Source organism: Schistocerca gregaria, chromosome 4 (assembly GCF_023897955.1).
Source record: "Schistocerca gregaria isolate iqSchGreg1 chromosome 4, iqSchGreg1.2, whole genome shotgun sequence".
NCBI lineage: Eukaryota > Metazoa > Arthropoda > Insecta > Orthoptera > Acrididae > Schistocerca > Schistocerca gregaria.
This window is the reverse complement of record NC_064923.1, coordinates 719,273,531-719,292,450: the sequence shown is the minus strand read 5'-3', so window position 1 is coordinate 719,292,450 and position 18,920 is coordinate 719,273,531. Positions and strand designations below refer to the sequence as shown.

The window sequence follows — 18,920 nt, the reverse complement described above, 5'->3', positions numbered from 1 at the left end:
GAAAGCTTCTATTCTCTTCTTGTCCAAACTACTTATCGCCCATATTTCACTTACATACATGGCTACACTCCATACAAATCTTTTCAGAAACGACTTCCTGACACTTAAATCTGTACTCGATGTGAACAAATTTCTCTTCTTCAGAAACGCTTTCCTTGCCATTGCCATTCTACATTTTATATCCTCTCTACTTCAACCATCATCAGTTATTTTGCTCCCCAAATAGCAAAACTCCTTTACTACTTTAAGTGTCTCATTTTCTAATCTAATTCCCTCAGCATCACCCGACTTAATTCGACTAAATTCCATTATCCTCGTGTTGCTTTTGTTGATGTTCATCTTATATCCTCCTTTCAGGACACTGTCCATTCTATTCAACTGCTGTTCCAAGTCCTTTGCTGTCTCTGACACAATTACAATTTCATTGGCTAACCTCAGTTTTCTTTTGTTTCCTTTACTGCTTGTTCAACATACAGCTTGAATAACATCGGGGAGAGGCTACAACCCTGTCTTCCCAACCGCTGCTTTCCTTTCATGCCCCTCGACTCTTATAACTGCCATCTGCTTTCTGTACAAATTGTAAATAGCCTTTCGCTCCCTGTATTTTACCCCTGCCACCTTAAGAATTTGAAAGAGGGTATTCCAGTCAAAATTGTCAAAAGCTTTCTCTAAGTCTACAAATGCTAGAAACGTAGGTTTGCCTTTCCTTAGTCTTTCTTCTAAGATAAGTCGTAAGGTCAGTATTGCCTCACGTGTTCAGGATTTCTACGGAATCCAAACTGATCTTCCCCGAGGTCAGCTTCCACCAGTTTTTCCATTCGTCTGTAAAGAATTCGCATTAGTATTTTTTGCAGCTGTGACTTATTAAACTGATAGTTCAGTAATTTTCACATCTGTCAACAACTGCTTTCTTTGGGATTCTTCTTGAAGTCGGAGGGAATTTTGCCTGTCTCATACATCTTGCCCACCAGATAGTAGAGTTTTGTCAGGACTCGCTGTCAGTAGTTCTAATGGAAATTTGTCTACTCCCGGGGCCTTGTTTCGACTCAAGTCTTTTAGTGCTCAGTCAAACTCGTCACGCAGTATCACATCTCCCATTTCATCTTTATCTACATCTACATCCTCTTCCATTTCCATAATGTTGTCCTCAAGTGCATCGCCCTTGTATAGACCCTCTATATACTCCTTCCACCTTTCTGCTTTTCCTTCTTTGCTTAGAACTCGGTTTCCATCTCAGCTCTTGATATTCATGCAAGTGACTCTTTTCTCCAAAGGTCTCTTTAATTTTCCTGTAAGCAGTATCTATCTTACCCCTCATGAGATAAGCCTCTACATCCTTACATTTGCCCTCTAGCCATCCCTGCTTAGCCATTTTGCACTTCCTGTCGATCTCAGTTTTGAAATGTTTGTATTCCTTTTTGCCTGCTTCAGTTACTGCATTTTTGTATTTTCTCCTTTCATCAATTAAATTCAATATTTCTTTTGCTACCCAAGGATTTCTACTAGCCCTCGTCTTTTTACCTACTTGATCCTCTGCTGCCTTCACTATTTCATTCCTCAAAGCTACCCATTCTTCTACTGTATTTCTTTCCCCCACTCTTGTCAATTGTTCCCTTATGCTCTCCCTGAAACTCTGTACAACCTCTGGTTTAGTCAGTTTATCCAGGTCCCATCTCCTTAAATTCCCACCTTTTTGCAGTTTCTTCAGTTTTAATCTACAGTTCATAACCAATAGATTGTGGTCAGAGTCCACATCTGCCCCTGGAAATGTCTTACAATTTAAAATCTGGTTCCTAAATCTCTGTCTTACCATTATATAATCTATCTGAAACCTTCTAGTATCTCCAGGGGTCTTTCATGTATACAACCTTCTTTCATGATTCTTGAACCAAGTGTTAGCTATGATTAAGTTATGCTCTGTGCAAAATTCTCCTTCATTTCTTGGCCCCAATCCATATTCACCTACTACGTTTCCTTCTCTTCCTTTTCCTACTGTCGTATTCCAGTCACCCGTGACTATTAAATTTTCGTCTCCCGTCACTACCTGAATAATTTATTTCATCATACATTTCATCAATTTCTTCATCATCTGCAGAGCTAGTTGGCATATAAACCTGTACTACTGTAGTAGGTGTGGGCTTTGTGTCAATCTTGGCCACAATAATGCATTCACTATGCTGTTGGTAGTGGCTTACCCGCACTCCTATTTTTTTGTTCATTATTAAACCTGCTCCAGTATTATCCCTATTTGATTTTGTATTTATAACCCTGTATTCACCTGACCAAAAGTCTTGTTCCTCCTGCCACTGAACTTCACTAATTCCCACTATATCTAACTTTAACCTATCCATTTCACTTTTTAAATTTTCTAACGTACCTGCCCAATTAAGGGATCTGACAATTCCACACTCCGATCAGTAAAACGCATTTTCTTTCTCCTGATAACGACGTCCTCGAGTAGTCCCCACCCGGAGATCCGAATGGGGGACTATTTTACCTCCGGAATATTTTACCCAAGAGGACGCCATTATCATTTAACCATAAAGTAAAGCTGCATGCACTCGGGAAAAATTACGGCTGTAGTTTCCCCTTGCTTCCAACCGTTCGCAGTACCAAAACAGCAAGGCCGTTTTGGTTAGTGTTACAGGGCCTGATCAGTCAATCATCCAGACTGTTGCCCCTGCAACTACTGAAAAGGGCCCCTGCGGGTTCGGGGGTAAGAATAGGCCCGCGGTATTCCTGCCTGTCGTAAGAGGCGACTAAAAGGAGTCTCAAACGTTTCGGCCTTATGTGATGGTCCCCTCTTGGGTTTGACCTGCAATTTTCAAAATTTCCGTTGTTAGTGCGTGCCATTTGGCGAAGGACGCCTTACGTGGTGTTTTTCTATTGGTACATCGTGCACCACCATCTTGCATGCTATCTATTGTCGTGTGGCGGGATTTACACCCCATGTCTTCTGGGTTGCCTCCTCGTCTTGTGCGCAATCCCCTTCTTAGCACCCACGACAACTGTGGACCCTTTCAACACCTAAAATCCAAGCACGGTAGCCAGTCCGTTGTGGTGGGGTCGTCATGTACCCTCTTGGTGGTAGCCCCCTGACCACGCAGGGATCACACTACAGATGCCAGAGCATGCATGCATGCATGCATGCCAAGGAGTATGTGCCCATCTTGTCTGAGGCACGGGGACTCCGGGCAATGGGATATCGGCCAGGTACCCGTTGCTTTGGCTGGGTGGCGCCCTTGGGGAGAGCCCTTGTTCGGAGTAGGTGGCATCTGGGCGGATGTGGCGCAATGAAGCGCAATAAATCTCACCAAGCTGGTGGTCGCACTGCCACCAGCATCTCTAAGCGAGGCAGAATTGAATTTGATGCTGCACAATATGACCCTCAGTCGTTCCCCTTGTTGGCTGCGCCGTGGGAGGGACGCAAATCTAGTGCCAAGCCGGAGCCTTATGTACCACAATACCTTGTCTGCAGCAGGACTGATGGTGACTCCTTTCTTTCGACAAAGCCTCTGTTTTTTGTGGAACACCTGGAGGATAAGTTTGGGGAAGTGGCGGGGTTGTCTAAAATGAGAAATGGGTCCATCCTCCTCAAGACGTCCTCCCCAGCCGTCATGGGCGTTGCTCTTGTGTGATAAGCTGGGAGACGTCCCTGTTACCGTCACTCCCCACAGTAGCTTAAATATGGTCCAGGGGATTATTTACCATCGCGACCTCTTGTTACAATCCGACGACGAGCTGAGAGCTGACTTGGAACGACGTGGTGTGCATTTTGTCCGTCGTGTACACAGAGGACCCAAGACTAACAGGGTGGCCACCGGTGCCTTTATCTTGGCCTTCTAGGGTGCTGTATTGCCTGAGAAGGTCAAGGTAATGGTTTACCGTTGTGACGTCAAGCCATACGTCCCTCCCCCGATGCGGTGCTTCCAGTGCTGGAAGTTTGGGCATATGTCCTCCCGTTGCCCATCCAGCGCCACATGTCGAGATTGCAGACGACCCTCTCAACCCGATTCTCCATGTGCGCCTCCGCCTGTCTGTGTCAACTGTGGGGAACACCACTCTTCATGCTCCCCGGACTGCCCCGTTCTTCATAAGGAGCGGAAGATAATGGAATTTAAGACCCTGGACCGGCTTACTTATCGCGAGGCAAAAATGAAATTCGAAAGGTTGTATCCTGTCCCACTTCGAACATCGTATGCTGCAGCCACGTTATCGTCGCCATCACGGGCGGCAGTTGTCGCCTCATCTGTGCCGCTTTCAGTGGGCCCTCGGGGCCGTACCTCTCTGTCTGCCCCCCTCGTGTCTGGGGGCAAGCCTTCCTCTGTTGCCCCCTAACAGTTGGGGACAAACCCTCTTCTGTCACTCCCCCCGCACATGCTTCGGGAGTGACATCTGCTCAAAAACCAGGGGGCTCGATCCCTCCCTCTCCCCCTCCTTCTCCGCCGGCGTTGCCTCCGCCGGTTCCTCTCTCGTGGAGAGGGTCCCTTGGGGCCCTCCCTTCTTCTGTTTCTTCTCCTACCCAGCCGGATGTCAGCCAGTGGCTGAAGGTTCCACCACCTGCTGGTCGTAGGGCTTCTGCATCGTCATCAGCCTCCGACGCTCCTTCAGAGAAACCCTCCCAGCCCTCTAAGCCAAAGGACAGACGCGAGAAGAAGGAACGGAACGTGTCCAAGAAGAAGGACGTTCCGGCGGTTTCAGTACCGCCTGCTGTACATAGTTCTGGCTCTGGGGATGAGGTGGAGATCCTCGCCTCTGCTGCGGATCTCGCCCTCACGTAACCCTCCGGGGGCCTCTCCTATGGACGCAGCAGACTCTCGCCCGGTGGCGGCCGTTGGCTCTGAGGCACCGTCTGCCTGTTAGTCACCTTCACGCCCTCCCAGTCCCTTCCTGCTTCCATTCTCCAGTGGAATTGCGGCGGTTATTTCCGCCACCTGCCTGAGCTCCGGATGATTCTGAGTGTTTCCCCTGTTCTCTGCATTGCTCTTCAGGAAACTTGGTTTCCAGCAATGAGGATCCCTGCCCTTCGCAGTTATCGGGAATACTATAAGAACCGCGCTGCCTGTCAACGAGTTTCAGGTGGAGTTTGCCTCTTTGTTCACCACTCTGTCTGTAGCTCGCCAGTACCCCTTCTGACGCCTTTAGAGGCAGTCGCTGTCAGGATTGAGCTCTCGCCGGCTATTACAGTTTGCTCTGGGGGCAAGCCTTCCTCTGTTGCCCCCTAACAGTTGGGGACAAACCCTCTTCTCCGTATGGGCAGCTCCCCCGACATGTCTTGGCTTCGCTGCTGGCTCAACTCCCTCCGCCATTGCTGCTTCTGGGCGTTATTGTCCACAACCGTCTATGGGGTGGGACTGTCTCTGATGACCGCGGTCATGCCGTGGAGCACGTGTTGGCTCAGCTCGACCTTAGCCTCTTGAACACCGGTGCTCCCACGCATTTCTGTGTGGCCCATGGCTCGTTCTCGGCCATCGATCTCTCTCTTTGCAGCCCCGGACATGTCCCATACTTCCACTGGAGAGTGCATCCTTGACCTGTGTGGTAGTGACCATTTTCCCATATATTTGTCACTGCCCCAGTGTCATTCTTCTGGGCGCCTGCCCCGCTGGGCTCTCAAGAGGGCTGACTGCCAGGCTTTTACTTCCGCTGCCACCATTGCTTCTCCCCAACAGGGTGATATTGACGAGGTGGTCCGTGTCTTGACCACGTCAATTATTTCTGCGGCCGAGGCTGCCATCCCCCGCTCTTCTGGACTCTCTCAGAGGAAGGCTGTCCCCTGGTGGTCGCTGGAGATTGCTGAGGCTATTCGCAACCGTAGGCGGGCTCTCCAGCGTAATAGGCGGCACCCGTCTCTGGAGACCCTCATCGCCTTTAAGAAGCTCCGTGCCTTGGCCCGTCGTCTTATTGCACGGTGTAAGCAAGAGTGCTGGGAGAGGTATGTTTCATCCTTGGGCTCCTGTGTCTCCCCGTCGCTCGTGTGGTCCCGCATCTGGCGAATTTATGGATACCAGACCCCTATGGGTGTCATTGGAATCTCCCTGGACTGCACTGACGCTGTCGCCATGGCTGACAACCTTGCCGCGCACTTTGCTACGAGCTCTGCGACTGCAACTTACCCTCCCGCCTTTCGCTCTCTAAAGGAGCGCGCCGAGCGGACGCCGTTATCATTCCACACACGTCGTTCTGAAAAATACGATGCTCCTTTCAGCGAGAGGGAATTCCTCGCTGCCCTCGCTGATTGCCTTGATACAGCACCAGGACTGGACTGCATCCACGCGCAGATGCTGAAGCATCTCTCCAGGGACTGCCAGAGACACGTCCTCACCATCTTTAACCGCATTTGGAGCTAGGGTGTGTTCCCGTCGCAATGGCGAGAGGGTGTTATTGTCCCCATCTTGAAGCTCGGTGCGGACCCTCTGGCGGTGGACAGCTATCGTCCCATTACCCTCACCAACGTTTTGTGCAAATTGCTCGAACGTATGGTGGGACGGCATTTGTGTTGGGTCCTTGAGTCGCGCGGTCTCCTCGCTCCATCCCAGGGTGGCTTCCGTCAGGGCCGGTCTGCTGCGGACAGTTTGGTGCGGCTGGAATCTGCTATCCATACGGCCTTTGCCCACCGTCAGCATCTCTTTGCTGTATTTTTGGATCTGCGGAAGGCATATGACACAACATGGAGGCATCACATCCTTGATACACTGCGTGAGTGGAGTCTTCGTGGGCAGCTCCCAGCTTTTCTTCAAAACTTTTTATTGCGCCGCTCTTTCCGGGTGCAAGTTGGTGCCGCTTCTAGTTCATCTTATATACAGGAAAATGGGGTCCCGCAGGGCTTGGTGTCGAGCGTTTCCTTATTTCTGGTGGCCATTAATGGTCTGGCTGCAGCCGAGGGGTCGTCGGTGTCTCCTTCTTTGTATGCCGACGACTTCTGCATCTCATTTAGCTCAACGACTACGGGAGTCGCTGAACGCAGGCTGCAAGCAGCCGTTTGTAAGGCGGCATCATGGGCTCTGACTCATAGATTTCAGTTCTCTGCAGCCGAGACTCGAGTTATGCATTTCTGCAGGCGTCGGACGGTCCACCCTCATCCGGAACTTTACCTCGTCAGTCACCTACTTGAAGTGGTGGACACTAGCTGCTTCTTAGGACTCGTCATTGATGCCCGGCTCACATGGGTTCCTCATATCACTCAGCTGAAGCAAAAGTGCTGGCGGCACCTCAACGCCCTCCACTGCCTGAACCACGCATCTTGGGGTGCAGATCGCTGCACGCTGTTGCGATTGTACAGAGCCCTTGTGCAGTCCAGGCTTGATTATGGGAGCCTGGCCTATGGGTCTGCATCACCCTCAGTGTTGACGTCGTTGGACCACATACACCACTGTGGGGTTCGGCTTGCAACTGACGCTTTCCGTATGAGCCCCGTGGATAGTCTACTGGTGGAGGCCGGGGTTCCCCTGCTGTGGATTCGCCGCCACCGACTGCTCGCCGACTATGCTGTCCACGTGCATTGCTCACCGGGCCCTCCCAATCATCGCCTACTTTTCCCTGCCAGGGTCCTCCCTCTGCCCAACCAGCGACCTAGGTCTGGGCTTTCCATTGCTGTCCGCGTCCAGTCCCTGCTGTCGGAACTGGGGTCGTTCCCTCTTCTGCCACCCTTACGGGTCCGTGCACCCACGCCTCCCTGGTGTATGCCCCAGCCGTCCGTCCACCTGGACTTGGCACGGGAACCCAAGGACTCGGTTCCGCATGTGGCCCTCCATCGCCGTTTTCTTGCGCTCCTTGCCTCATTTTCAGGCTGTGAGCCTGTCTACACTGATGGTTCCCTGGTGGATGGTCGTATTGCCTACGCTTTTGCTCATGCTGCCCATGTTGAACAACGCTCCTTGCCGGCTGGTTGCAGTATTTTTACTGCAGAGCTGGTGGCCATATTGCACGCTCTTGAGCATATGCGTTCCTGCTCAGGTACGTCCATCGTCATCTGCAGTGACTCCCTGAGCAGCATCCAGGCTATCAACCGCTGCTATACCTCTTTTCCTTTGGTATCCTTTATTCAGGAGTCTGTTTTTGCCATTACCCGCTCTGGTCGTTCGGTGGTCTTTGTTTGGACGCCAGGTCACGTTGGCATCCCGGGGAACGAACGTGTCGACAGGCTGGCCAAAGGGGCGATCGACGCCCCCACTTTGGAGATCGGCCTCCTGGCTCGTGATCTGCAGCTGACGTTGCGCCGTAAGGTGCTTGGGATGTGGCATGACGAGTGGCGTAGCCTGACTTCGCCGTAAACTGCAGGCTGTTAAGGAGACAACCGATGTGTGGCGGTCCTCCCTGCGGGCTTCTCGCAGGGACTCTGTCATCCTGTGTCGGCTCCACATCGGCCATACCTACCTGACGCACGGACATCTTTTGCGTCAGGAGGTTCTCCCTCTGTGTCAGTGCGGGTCCCGGTTTGATGGTCGCCCACATTTTGTTGGAGTGTCCCCGACTGCACACCATCCGGCAGTCTTTTAATCTCCCGGGCACGTTGCCTTTGGTTTTAAGCGACGATGTCTCCATGGCTGACGACGTTTTAAATTTTATCCGTGGTAGTCCTTTTTATGGTTCCATTTAGGGGGTCCTGCTCCTTTCCCTTTCTGTGTCTCTTGTCCTCGAGTCTCTCATTGGTTGCAGATTTTAGTGTGTATTCGGATGGTTGACTGTTTCCCTTTTTTTGTTCTCATGGTCAGTCAACCAGTCTCCGGCCCTCATCTTTTCTTCTGTTTCTTTCTGCCCGGTGTTCGTCTGTACTCTTCTTGTCTCTAGCGTTCGCTGCCACATTGGTGTTCTTTCAGTGACTGGGGGGAGGGGCGTCTCCTTCCCCCTTGGGGTTTTCCCTGCTCCATAAATTTTCGTCTCTCCTGTTTTTTGGAATGGGGGCTGATGACCTTAGCTGTTTAGTCCCCCTTAAACATCCCAACAACCACCACCTACTGAAAAGGCTGCTGCTCCTCTTCAGGAACCACACGTTTGTCTGGCCTCTCAACAGATATCCTTCCGTTGCACCTACGGTACGGCTATCTATATCGTTGAGGCACGCAAGCCTCCCCATCAACGGCAAGGTCCATGGTTCATTGGGGGGGGGGGGATGATTCGACTAAATACCTAGGAATTACAATTACAAGCAACTTAAATTGGAAAGACCACATAGATAATATTGTGGAAGGCGAAACAAAGACTGTGCTTTGTTGGCAGAACACTTCAAAGATGCAACTAACTCACTAAAGAGACAGCCTACATTACACTTGTCCGTCCTCTGCTCGAATATTGCTGTGTGGTGTGGGATCCTTACAAGGTAAGATTGACAGAGGACATCGAAAAAGTGCAAAGAAAGGCAGCTCGTTTTGTGTTATCGCGCAATTGGAGTGAGAGTGTCACTGATACGATGCACGACTTGGGGTGGTAGTCACTGAAACAAAAATGGTTTTCTTTGCGGCGAGATCTATTTACGAAGTTTCAATCACCAACTTTCTCTTCCGAATGCGAAAATATTTTTTTGATACCCACATACATAGGGAGAAATGATCATCATATAAAATAAATCAGAGCTCAAACTGAAAGATTTAGGTGTTCCTTTTTCCCACATGCCATTCGAGAGTGGAATGGTAGAGAAGTAGTATGAAAATGGTTCGATAAACCCTCTGCCAGGCACTTAAGTGTGAATTGCAGTGTAACCATGTAGATGTAGAAATATAAATGATACTGCCTCAGCCCCATAACATTCGTAAACTGATCAGGTCTTCCATCTTCAGTCTGGACACAGCTAAAACTTTTGTCATACATTGCTTTGAAGGAGTGCAATTGTTTGGTAAGTCAAGTCTTCACTAGATATTTCTCATACTCCCAATTCTTCTCCACCAGCTCTTTCGTAATAAAGACTGGGTCCACTGTTGATCTTAGATATTGAAAGCCATACTGCTCCCCTACATTAGTTTTGCTATTTGTGATATTATTGTCATCCCTTGCTAGTTTTCACATACTTTTCTGTCTCCCTTCTTAAAAAATAGAATTATTATTCACTTCCCCCACTCTTCCAGCACACATTTGAGCCTATTTCATTTTAGCAATCTAGATAACCATTTTAGCTCAGTATGTCCAGTTGCCTATATCATCTGCTCATTTATTTCAGCTATCCCAGCTGCCTTTCCTGTTTCCATTCTGCTCAGTGCTAGTTCTGCTCTGAACACTAACATCTTTGTCTTTCCCAGGTCCATATGCTTTATTTCTGCATTATTTTCAGTGCTGTGTTTCACATTTTGTAGTTTGTCCAAGTACGCTTTCTATCTATCCCATGTCTCCTCTTGTCATCTTATTAGCACTAAGTGATCATCTTTCACCAGCTTTGTGTAAGTGCTTTCCTTCCCCATACTTCTTTCAATTCTCTAGTATATAAATTCCTTCCAGCTTTTCTTCTGCTAACACTTCTTCATGATTATTTACACAGTAAATGAATACGGAGAGATATTCTTAACACTTTGCAGTTCAAGAATGTGATTCAGAATTCCTAATTAACTGGTGATGTGGGAATTGCTCCCGGGGGAGACCCAACGACCACTTGCACCACAAATTGTGGAAGTTGTTGTTGGTATGGCAGGGAACACTGGATGCAGTCTGTGATATTCAAGTAGTGCACTAGTTGTTTTGTTGGGAGAAATCATACAGAGGCTCCTGGGAGAGTGGGGAGCCGTCCATGGGCTAGATAGTTGTGCAAGTAGAGGGGGCATGTGGCAGACAGCCGAGTACCCAATTTCATAGACTAGGGCTTGAGATGGCGTCACACAAGTAGCCAACACATGTTGGGTGGGGGTAATGGGAAACACACACACAATCTGTAAGTAGAATGGAAAGACAACATTGGATAGCACAAAAAAAGTACACGTCAAAGGTAAGAGTTCAGAATGTAGCAGCATGATTGCATTTTTGTTTATGTATGAACAAAAAAGAAGTTTTAAAGCAACTGATTTGCAGAACATGAATCACCGGACATCATATGTGATTAAAAAACAGGTTGTTAGTATTTTAATTAAAACACTTGAGAAAAGTCCATTTACATTCATAATTGTAACAGTGCTGGAAAGTAAATTAAATTAACCACAATGAAAAGTCTTCATTGACATCCATCTTATCAGAAAAGAGTTTTAAGTATTTGCTTTCATGTACATGCTGACAAAACAACAGTAACAACAATAATCTTATCACTTATCTTCAATAGGGTTGGCTTAACTGCCAGAGAAATAAATCTGAATGTGGAATTGTAGAAGAAAACAAGAAGTCAGAATTGAAGGATCCTTCACCATAAGGAAGAGAGACAGAATGCACTTTGTGAATTATTTGAAACTGAAGCCGTTGTAAGTAATTAGATGTGATAATGCCAGGTATAACTTTTTTAAGTGCAATTTTATGCTATGGTCTGCTTGGAGACCATTACTCTATACATCTCAGATATTGTCATGTGTTATCTCCATATTTTTACTTGTGGAGAACTGGACCAAAGTTATGTGCTCAATATTGGGACCACCAGTCTGAGTTATTTCTAACATTTAAGACAGTTACTGAACGTATATATATTCTGTAATGTTCAAATTTATTTTTGTACATAATATAAATTAGTTGTATGAAACATCAGAAAATTATAGATTTTAGAGTACAAGAAAAGAAAGTATCAGGTGTTTCATATCATATTTTAAGAGTAAAACAGATAAGAAAGTAGTTGTAGACACCATTGTGCTTTAAATACTATAATAAGTGTTTTAAACCAAAGATTATTGCTATGTTGAAGGAATCTCACATGACAGTTTTTGTGAATGGCAGTAGGGTACTGCTTTGATGGATTTACTTCACACTTTATGTACTTCTAAATTGATTCATTTTCTTCTTCTTTCATGTATCATTTTGTACAGATTTTCTGTATGAAATTTCAGCATGTTGAGTGTTAATGTTCTTAACCTCTGGCTCCTTTCTCATTTGCCTGAGAATGGGAGTGGGAACAAGGCAATAACAATTTGGAACAATGTGGGGGAGAGGATAAATGTCAGAATGAGTGGTATATCTTTTTCTCCTTCATAGTTCATTTAATGATTCATTACATATAAGATACCTCCCATATAATGGTTCAGAATTTATTTATTTACAAGTGTACCTATTGTTTGCAAGAATATGCATTCAGAACTGAAAGCATACAGTTAGGTATGCCAACCTGTGCCTGATAATATTGGTAAAGCTTCCTGTACACCCTCTACACAGTATCCAATACGGAAAATACAGTTTTGTTACTCAGCTTGCTTTAGCTGTCAAGAGTTCAGACAACTTACATATCACAGGTTTCAGATGTTAGTCTTGCCAAAGAAACATAACCACATTCAAAGTGGAAAGACACCCAGAACTTCATTCTCTGGTTACTAGTGCTAGTGTGTGTGTGTGTGTGTGTGTGTGTGTGTGTGTGTGTGTGTGTGTGTGTGTGTGTGTGTGTGTGTGCGTGTGCGTGTGCGCGCGCGTGCGTGCGTGCCATGAAAGTATTCCATATTATATCCATAATGATCTCCAACCTTCTCTTTTTTCATACAGCCCCGCAAATAAGTAACACTGTGTCATTGGTTTTTCATGGTGTAGTTATCAATTAAAGATCTCAACTTTAATAACTAACTTTTTATTATATGCAGTTTGAAGTGTGATACTGAATTTTAACACACTGACCACAAGTTTCACAGAATTGCTGTTAAGTAGATAGCACACTGATTTTGCTAGTCACTTTCAGCTAATTGGAAGAAATCTTTGGAACACCTGATATTTTCTAAATCATTACTAATGCCTTAATCACTGTTAACGAGGAAAGTTCCTATGTATACCTGGTGATACTTGGACACTACAGTAGGGAGGTTCAGGGTTCTGTTTTCACGTTGTACATATATTTTTTTTTCCTCTTTGGCCAGTAAGGGTATGGTGGTCTATGAAGTACAAATGGTGGTTTGTCACCAATAAATAAAATATTTAACATGTTATATGTATATCAGCTTCTGTGCAAAACAGATATTACTAGTTACCATGTGTGTTAAGTTTACGGATATATAATTGTTACATTTTCTGTGTTAGATTCTTAATTTTGTTTATTATATTGTTGGATTCTATTTTATCTTAATTTGAAAAAGAAACCCATCTTTACTGAATCTGATGCTTCATTAAAAATGAGATTTTAGTCTTAGTATAGTAATCTGTTGCTGGTTATTTACTTGTACAAAAAACTGACATTCCATCACGTTTTGATTTTCAAATTACACTGTAGCTTATTTGGTACACAAAGCCATCACTTGGAAGTGTTGTAGTGTTCACACTGATTTCCAAATCAGTGCTTGCTGTACTTCAGTTTTAATGTGGCATGACAAATGCCTCTTCTGAGCAGCAGAAACTTTTAATACAATATGCTAGTAATATTTGTAAAATCATAGTTCATTTTAATTGCTCACAGTCCTTTTATTACTACATTTGGTTGAGTGACTCTATATATATATTTAAAGGAGGACCATGTAGAGCTTTTCAATGGGGAATAAAAACATCTTCAGTAAGGATGGGTGAAAGCCATAGTTGTAATTTTTGTTCTGTAGAAAAGGAGAAACATTTCCTGAAGAATTGTATTGCACATTAGTGTGCAATATCTATAGTAAGGAAGAAGCATTCCTAAAGCCATTAACAGTAACACACTTTTTAAAAGCAGAAAGACCAAAAAGGGTAGTGATAGTTGTCTGAATGTGTCATGATTACATGCAATGATTTGAAACTGTGCTAGGGAAGTGTTAGGTTGTTATCTTTTTGTGTGAGGAAAGCATTTTTTTTTTAAGGGATTTGACAAGAATGGTACGAGTATCTAGAGTACAAAACCTCTGCAAATTATACAGTCACAGCAATGGGTTCCTTATAGGTCTGCATGTTTAAGAATTACTTTACCAACATACTTTTTAATTTCCTTAAACTGTTGTCATAGACGCTTAAAGAAAAATTAAACTCTTTTCATTTGCATGCAAGAAGCATTACAGCTCACATCACTTTTTAAAATTATGTAATAGAGAATTATACTTAAGCTAACAAAAAGAGAATGCAGCATATTGATTTATTAGGATTGTGTAACTTGAAAAGTATGCCCTGCTGTTAATATTGAATCTGAAATTTTAAATACCATTATTTTGTTAGCGGAAGTAAAAGACAATCTATTTGTTCATATGATTGTCAGTCACCCATAATTTACTCAGAATTTTGTTTCATCTTTTTTAAAAAAAAGTAAAGTGCTCAGGAAATTGTCTAAACTTTCCCCAAGCATTCCGTGTAGCTCATTTTCGTAGATATTTCCAACATTGTTACTTTTTGCAATAATTACATGCTTAGTTAATATCAACTGTCTTTTCAGTGGTCCCCACCCTTTGTGTTGTGTATATTACCTGCCATTTCACAGTGTGTTTCTCAAAACTGACGTAGTACTTACGTGGCTCTTGGGAATTCTTTTTCCCTATTAAATGCAGTACAGTTCCAAGCATTTATTATAATAGTGAATGTGTATAATTTTGTTTAAGATGATTGCAAAACTTTTGTTTGAATGCATGCTATACTTTGTATGCATTACATTAACAGTGACATGTCAGACATTCACGTCTACTGAGAGTGAAGAACAAATTAGTAATTACAGAACAGAATGAGTTGCATGCTGTTTCTTCCCACCTGTAATAGTTTGGGGGGCTGTCAGCAATTTTTATTTTTGGGAAGATCAAACCTAATAATATGCAGTATAAAAATTCATCATGTCATGTCAAGTGTAAAGAGTACATTACAGCAGCTTTGAAGAAATGCGATTTGTATTTTTTTTCTTTGAAACTTGGATACTGTCCAAATTATAACGATGTAACTGACAAATTTTAAATGGGTCAATCAGTTTAAAAACCTTACCACAGTCTAAATTTTTTCATGCAATTGTAGCATTCCATCAGTCAGTATATATTCATGTGTGTATCATTTTCTGATGTGGAATGTAAATATAAATGATATGTCACATTGTCTTATCACACGATTGTGTTTTAGTTGTTAGTTTGTGATCACTGTTCAGAGCACTCGCTGTGTTTTTGTACTTACCTGTGGAATTATATTGTGATTAAGGAGTGTGTTGTGCCTAATATATTGTTTATCTGAATATATGGAAGATTTTATGACTGTTGCAATGTCAATGAAAATGTGGGTATTTATGAAGGGTATTTAAAACGTTTGAAATAGTTTTATCACGTGTGTTGTTTGATATGCAAACTTGCAAAGTTATTGTTGGAGTGTTTCAACTATGCATTTTTAATATGGCAGATTAATGTTATCCTTATACACCAAATGTACACATTTCAGTGAAATAAATTGTTGTAGAAATCTTTGTCTAAAAACTACTATATTAAGCTGTATGCCAGACATTTGCCCAAATTTAATTGAAGATATATTAAATTTCAATTGCATATTGTGATAACACTTTTGCTAAAAATAACAGACTAACTCATTACCTTACTACAGGCAGTGTCAGATACTACTATACTGTAATGAAAATTTAGGATCTGTGATCAGATTAAGTTTAGTTAAGGGACAGCCATCAGAGAGGCAGGTATGGTGTTGCACTTGACAATGAGAGTAAAATATGAATACGTTCACAGGACTTATAGGAGAGAGGGGAATGAACAATGTGAAGCTATAGAGAAATATGTAAAGGCTGTAAGGTAGTGATATTTTTTCTCCCCTACTGCTTAATCTATACATCAAGCAATGACTATAGTAGCGGAAGTTAAGTAATTCTGCTACCTCGGAAACAATGAGAACTTAAAAATTTGATTAGCTAAGGCAAAAATGTCACTCCTGGCCAAAAGAAATCTGCTAATGTAAGACACATGGCTGGTGGAAGGGGTATTGATCCTGAATGCTCTGAGACAAAAAGGAAAAAGAAATGCATCAGTTATTCATACACATTCCATCCTAATAAAATTGAAATTTTGGAGGGTGCAAATCAAAGATCTCCCTCTTGAATGAACCGTGAAACTTGGTATATATTATTTTTGCCATTTACAATTATTTGAATAGTTCAGTTTCATGCAGGATTGGCCAATGGGTCAAAGTTATACGAGCCAAAAGCTCCAGTGTTCCTGAGGGAGAAAAGACTCACTAATGAAGCACTTTCCAAAAATTCTTTTTAAGTTTTAGCACCCCTATCACAAAGATGTATAGCACCAGTGACACCTCTTGACTATCAATTATTCCCACCAGTGGTTTTTTTCCCCACTGAGAAATATGGTATACAGTGAAGCAAACATCCTCTCTTTATGCCACAGGTTTTTCATTTGTTGCTATAAATAATACTAACACAAAACCTTTCATTACAGAAATAGCACACATTCTTAATACAGCACAAGTTTGTTTTTTTTTCCTTTTTTTTTTTTTAAATTCCTTAATACTTCAGAAGGAGTTAGATATGTCAGAACAGCAAAACTTTGCTTTCAACAAAAATAAATGCTGCACTTAACATAACATGACGTGACATAGTCATCTCTTTGCAAATTTATTTACATATTCACGAACTTTGCTTCGAAATGCATCCTTGTCCCTAGTGTAAAGCTCTGCTGCCTCTATGTTGAGTGGATCATCAAAATTCAGAAGATCCTGTAAAAGAAAAACATTTAGAGGGTTTTTGATTTGGTAGTAACATTATTACAGTATAAAACACAAGTTGGCATTTCCATCAAAACGGCAGAATAAACAGCAAGATGTCAACCGTTATTCAATAATATGTATGGAGTGATTACATGTTCCACAAAATAGTAATGCTGCTTGTGGCAATATCTACGTAACATTAACACAATGCCTTCTCTCCCTCCACCACCCCTTGCTCCCTCCCAAAGAGAGAGAGGGTGTGTGCGCAACACACACACGCGCGCGCACACGCAAATAAGTAAACATTTAACAGACAGGAGCAAGGTCTGAAAGTCAAATGATCTTAGCCAAATGCATGCTTTGTGGATACTCACGAAATACACCCCACCACCACCCCCCCTTTTATTACTAAAACCGTTCAGATATTTAAATACATTACTTACTGTTCACTAAGTTTTGCAGAAGAAATTTTCCCTGTAAAAGCAGCAAATGGAATCAAACCCAGGCAAAAAATATTATTTAACAGAATAAATAAAATTTTGGGGTATATGGAAGTTGATAATACACTAAATTTAATCCTGAGTGTTTAATAAGAGATACTTAACAAGATGATTATTCAACAACACTGTACTGGTATAAAAATGACAATTCACTCAAAACAGAATACAAAAGATGAGATTTATTTCAGAATACTAGAACTTACAACATTTTTACTGTTTTATACTGCACTGTAGGTATTACATTACCTCTTTGTGAACATTAAGTCCAACACAACTGCAGTGTACCAACTCTTTTGCCAATCAATGACTTGCATTAATACAGTGAGCTGTGGTTATATAACAAAGGCTACATAACAGGTGGATGTGAACATTTAATAAGCAAACTGCAGTAATACTATTGCTAAAAATTGTCTTCAGATACCAGACTAATAAATGTATCACTGTCAGATTTTGATATTGGAAATATTTGAGACTGCAAGAGAACTTCTCTTATTATTTGTTCATTTACCAAAGAAGCAAGAGTACATTTAGTGAAATAAAATTAATCTCACATCCGCACATGACAAGGACGATGATAATGATTCTAAAAATTAAAGTTTTTTATGAGAAGGGTAATCTTCTCCGACAAGATGCTAAAAAAAGTTGTGGCCCTATAATCAGTACACAACGTATGTACTTACTCACTTACATAACATATCATTAATTTGTTACCCCCCTACCCAGGCAGATTAAAATACAACACTATCAGAAGGTTGTCTCCATATTTGTCAATAATAACTGTCACTCCTTACATCAATTCCTGTATACTGCAGGGCTGTAATCCGACTACGTAGTAATTTGCTACTCCTATCATGGTTCAGATTTCAGAAAGGTCACCTATTTATGAATTTACTGAGCAAGTGATAAAATATTTAATTGTAAAGTATCACTTCGTGAAGGCATTTGATTGTTCCAATCATACTATTACATTAAAAAAAAGTTTTTATAATCAGCATATGCCTGGTTTTGTTCTTATTTAAGAAACAGAATGCAAGAAGTTACCCTAGGCTCTTTGGTAATACAAAGAGAGATGCCACATCATCTGCATCATGCAAAGTTGAAGTCCCAGAAGATAATATCACTATCTTTATGTTCATGACCTACCATTTTACTTGTTTCAGGAGCCAAAATTAATGCTATTTGCATACGATACAAACACTGTTGTGAAGCTAAGCAAAGAAGCATCGTCAGAGAAAATAATTAATGAAATGTTTGTTAAAGTTATTGATTTGTTTTGGACAAATGGGCTAGCTTTAAACTAAAAGAGAAAAAAGTCACAGCTCATTCAGTTTTGTCAAGTCAAGAATATCACAACAACTGAGCTTGTGTTCCAACAAGACATAGTTGACAACAGTGTATAGGAAATTGGGTACAATATCTTGTTCAACATTTTAGTATTTTTTGCAACTGCACACACCACAACAGAGGAGTATCTGTTGAGAGGCAAGACAAACTTACGGCTCCTAAATAGGGGCAGCAGCCTTTTCAGTAATTGGAGGGACAACAGTGTGGATGATTGACTGATCTGGTCATGTAACATCAACCAAAGCAGCCTTGCAGTGCTGGTACTGCGAACGGCTGAAAGCAATGGGAAACTACATCTGTAAATTTTCCCGAGGGCATGCAGCTTTCCTGTATGGTTGAATGAAGACAGCGTCCTCTTAGGTGAAATATTCTGAAGGTAAAATAGTCCCCCATTCAGAT

General features: G+C 42.9%; 2 protein-coding genes across 6 annotated transcripts in view; one reads left to right on the top strand and one right to left on the bottom strand.

Moving 5' to 3' along the window:
* The window catches only part of LOC126267045 (uncharacterized), a 50,074-nt gene extending 34,646 nt beyond the window's left edge, over positions 1-15,428 (top strand). The window contains exon 5 of the mRNA XM_049971870.1: positions 11,237-15,428. Within this exon, the coding sequence (XP_049827827.1) occupies positions 11,237-11,323 (87 nt within the window). The 3' untranslated portion in view covers positions 11,324-15,428. The remainder of the gene's footprint in view (positions 1-11,236) is intronic.
* Positions 15,429-16,439: 1,011 nt separating this feature from the next.
* Positions 16,440-18,920, bottom strand: part of LOC126267046 (NEDD8-conjugating enzyme UBE2F-like) — a 73,707-nt gene continuing 71,226 nt past the window's right edge. For all 5 annotated transcript variants that reach the window (XM_049971871.1, XM_049971872.1, XM_049971873.1 and 2 more), the window contains one exon: positions 16,440-16,686. In XM_049971871.1, coding sequence (XP_049827828.1) covers positions 16,570-16,686 — 117 coding nt within the window. In that variant the 3' untranslated portion in view covers positions 16,440-16,569. The remainder of the gene's footprint in view (positions 16,687-18,920) is intronic.